A 4,363-nucleotide genomic window follows, 5' to 3' on the forward strand; every position below is an offset into this window, starting at 1 on the left:
ATGAGGCCAAAATAGCTGAAAATACTCTGGACCTTGAGGGCTCCACAGGAACCCAGCAAAGAGCACAAGTATGTACTCACCCCTGGGGATGGTGAAATAACTCCTGGGAGTAGGGTCCCAGCATTTGGCTACTGTTAGGCTGATAGGTCTAGGAAGAAAGAAAACAAGGGTGACTCTCAACTCTCCCTACAGAGGTTGTAACTGCTACAATGAGCTCTCTAAAACACACTTATTCCAACAGTTGCCAAGTACATTCTCAGACTGCTTTTGAGATGCTTGTCCAAGTATTTTCAGTATGAACAGGTATCAGGATGTTGCTGGTTTTGAACAGATCGTGAGCGCTATTGCTGAAATCTGGTCAAATGATGAGCTCTTGAGTTATTAAAACACTCATCACATAAACAAATAGTGCTACTGAAACCAGGCAGCTCCTAGTTTGTGGTGGTTTTGGCTGGCACATTGGAACCAGTCTCACCTATTCATCATTTACACCCAGAAGTTCCAAGTTGAGATAAGCTGGTTGCTTATTGAGCTCAAAATGTTGCTTTCTCTGAGGTTTGCCCGGCACCAACAACTGCAGATGGAGGAGAAGCAACAAGAGATTTGGGAAGATTCTCACCCTGGTTTGGAGACTATTTCCCGTAACACCCGAACTGCATCATCGTTGCTCATGTTCTCAAAGTTGACATCATTCACCTGCAATGTTGCAGAAAGCAGAGGTCACAAAGTGAAAGACACTTCCATTATTTGCTTCCAGCGTTACCTGCTTTATAACTGTTCCCATTCCTCTGAGCAGCTGCAGAAATGCTGCTTCTCAGAGCACATCAAGGAGTTCACAATTACAGAGTTACGTGATAACAGTCTCTGTGCCACATTTCTCTGAGTATGAATGAATTCTGCTAACTGAACCCTAAACCCATGGATCTGGTGGGGTGACTGAGCTGAGCCACCAGTGCATGAGCCCTCAGCACGTATGTTTGGCCATGGACCAACCTGCAGAAGCATGTCTCCTGGTTCAATTCGGCCATCTGCTGCCACAGCTCCTCCTTTCATAATAGAGCCGATGTATATGCCACCATCACCCCGGTCATTGCTCTGTCCTACAATGCTGATTCCCAGGAAGTTGTACTTTTCTGTAGAGACAGAAAGTGGAGGGGAGGGGGGGGAAAAAAGCAAACAAAGTGATTGATAGTGAAGAGCTACCACCAGGCTACTTCAGTTTTGAAAAGTCAGTTCTCTCAACACATCAGCCAGGCCCTGTTTGACTTACACTTCGGTTGCCCTATTGGCATATGTCTGCTGGCATGCTGAGGGAAAGGCAGCAGGAAAACAATGCTAAAGACATTACTTTTCCATGCAAGACACTGAAAAGTTACATTCAGAAAGTCAGCAAGAGAAATGACATTGAAAAGACATGTCTACACCTAGAAATTAGGCACCCCATCAGATTAGGCAACGATTTTTCCACACGTCAGAGCGGCTGGAAGGATTTGGTGCTATTGAAAGGTGCTGAGTTGGCAGCTCTGCACATTTCTATCTGGCTAAACAATGAAATGTGTGAGCAGCAGAAATGCAGACCTTGCTCCTGAATGCCTGACACTTTACCCTTCCTAGAAACAAGAGCAGAGCTCCATGTCCTGGAGCTCCAGCTCCTTCCCTGTGCTTCTTGGGAAGAGTATTAATCTGCTTGTGCAGATAGCTCAGAGCTATCCGGTACTGGACTGGGAATCCAGTCACAACTCTCAGCTGCCATTCCCTTTAGTTCACTTGGCATCCTTTCAAATCAAGGAGCTTTCTACTGGCTCCAAAGGCCACTACATAACAAAACACATCTGTGTCACTTGAAATTCATCATGAAAAAAACATTGCTTATCCTCTTACCCATGTTGAGGGTGACAGTGATGATGTTTAGGGACATGGTGGAATCAGTGATGCTGCTGAACGAAGACGACTGCAAAATACAACAAAAATTCTCAAGGTTTTAAATGGCTCAAAATAAAGACAATAAAATCAGCTACTGAGGATTAATTCAGTGGGAACTGATTTCTAGGCTTCCATCTGGAAGGTATCCAGAAACCATTGTTCTTCACTGAGAATCTGTAAGGAAAAAAAATCAGAACAGTCTACACTTTCTCCAAAGATTTGTTTAAAAATACAGAGAGCAAATTCCTACATTGAGGTTTCTCAACTGCACTTCCCATTGCATCATTTCTGTTTCCTCACTCCATTACTGACAGGCAGACATTTCAATACCTAAGTGCCCAGTGTGAATTACTACATCCACAGTTCCTCCCTGAAAAGAGGAGAGCAACACATGATCCTTCAGGCAGTGAGAAGACAGACACTCCCTCCCTCCAATATGAAGTATAAATGTGCTTATCAAATACCTTAAATCAGTTCTTGTGATAAAATGTATATATACTCATTCTTTCATCTGTAAACACTGATATTTATAGGAGAACAAAACAGTTACTTCAAGTATGTCATTTGGACCATCCTCATTCTGCTGCCACAGGAAAGGGCAAGAACAGAGATTCGTGATTTCCTACAAACGTATTTCTCCTTCCAGCAGAGTGCAAATCTCAGCAATTTATACATTTAAGACCACAGACACCCCCTGCCCACATCAGCCAGTAGCATAATGGAGGTTCTCCTGCAGAGGCTGGTCTTGGAAGAGACAAGAAACGTGACCACGTAACAGGAAAAGGAGAAAGGGAGAGGAGAAACGAGTCTTGCCTCTAGTGCTGCAGAGCTTCAAACGTTACAGATTTAACCCAGGATAGACTGGAGCCAAAGGAAGCATCTCCAATGAATTCAACAGGGCACAGACCTCTTCTGGGTCCCTTCCTAATTCACATGCTACACTCAAACAGCACAGTTCACCTCCTTGGAAAACGATGATGCCAACCTTACCCTGTCAATCTGCCGCATCCTTTGTTTCCTCCTCCTGCGTTTATGCTTCCGAATGAGCCGGGATGAAGTACTTTGCTCAGTGGAGCTACTCAACCTGAGGGAAATCGAGAGCAAATGTCAACTCTGTAAAGCTGAGCCATTTGCATTTCTCTGCACCCTGCCAAAAGAAGGCTGCTTCCTACAAATGCAGGACAGAGCAAACCAGACAGCATCAGCCAGCTCACAAGGTGCTGTGGTGTTGCTGGCTTGCTGCTCAGCCCCGGTGTGCTGTGCCTTAGCCTCCGCCTAGGAGCACAGAGAAGAAACCAGCTCAACTACAGCACAGATTAGAGAGTACAATTTACTGGCTTACTTTCTTTTGGGAGTGAGACTGAGTGCAACCCACACCTCAAGAGGCATGTATCACCTTGATTTAACCACCCGAAGGGCAGAGCTTGCCATCTTCCACTACTTGAAAGGTGGTCCTGAGTCCAGGCCCAAAAGAAAGTGCACACGAAGAACAGCCATACATTAAACAGTGATTTTTCTCTCTGCTCTGAAAGAACAGACAACAGGAAGAATCTACCCTATTAATGGGAACTTAATGCAAGGCCTTGATTTCAGTGAAATAAAGTAGCAATTGCTAATAGCTGCTACCAGTGACAGCAACAGTGAATAGGATTTACCTTTACATATTCTGCCAAGTTTATTTTGCTGTGGGTTATTTTTCAGGCTCTTTGAAGTTGTAGAACCTCAATGTGCCACACTCTACAGATAAATGCTTAAGATCCCCCTAAGAGTTAGGAATGTTAATCACTCTCATTTTGCAGATAGTGGACTGAGACACAGAAAAGACATAAATGGATTTGCCCAAATTCATTTCAGAAGCCTGGAACAAAGCCTAGATTTCAGATACACCCATGTAACACCACAGAGACAGCTCTATCTACTATGTTAAGAATGGCAAAACAAGACACAGTAATGCTCCATCATTAGCTAAGACTGAAAACTACCCACCCCTATACAACACAAGTAACTGAACTGGCACTGTCACAAAGCAAAGAGTGCCAGTCTTTTTCCTTAGTCTCCATGTCCCTGTCTTCAAAGGTCGAGCCACGTGCAGGAATGTGAGAATACCTCAAGCAAAACTTGGTACCAGCAACTTCAAAAAGGAGAAGACAACCCACCACACTGGGGAATCCATCCTACATAGAGCAGGTGGGTTTTAGTCAAGCTGAATATTACACCATGGAACTGCTCAGAGGGTGTGAATCTCTTGCGATTCTCTTTGAGCTCACTAAACTATTTCAGGCATGTTAACCTCACACACTCCTTTTTCCCCTCCCAGCAAGGCAAATTAAAGAGCCAAGAGGTGCTATTTTCAAAGGAGATCAACAAGTTGATAGTTCTCCATCTACAGAAACAGCTCACAGCACCTGGTTTGCTGAGGCTTCACCTTTTCACCAGGAAA

General features: G+C 44.3%; 1 protein-coding gene across 1 annotated transcript in view; it reads right to left on the minus strand.

Annotated features, from left to right (window-relative positions):
* DVL1 (dishevelled segment polarity protein 1) overlaps positions 1–4,363 on the minus strand; it is a gene marked incomplete at its 5' end in the record, with an annotated part of 42,719 nt that overhangs the window by 7,715 nt on the left and 30,641 nt on the right. The window contains 5 exons of the mRNA XM_010013886.1: positions 81–148; positions 620–696; positions 994–1,133; positions 1,882–1,951; positions 2,914–3,007. Of these exons, the coding sequence (XP_010012188.1) occupies positions 81–148; positions 620–696; positions 994–1,133; positions 1,882–1,951; positions 2,914–3,007 (449 nt within the window). The remainder of the gene's footprint in view (positions 1–80; positions 149–619; positions 697–993; positions 1,134–1,881; positions 1,952–2,913; positions 3,008–4,363) is intronic.

Source organism: Nestor notabilis, unplaced genomic scaffold (genome assembly GCF_000696875.1).
Source record: "Nestor notabilis isolate BGI_N333 unplaced genomic scaffold, ASM69687v1 scaffold15814, whole genome shotgun sequence".
Lineage (NCBI taxonomy): Eukaryota > Metazoa > Chordata > Aves > Psittaciformes > Psittacidae > Nestor > Nestor notabilis.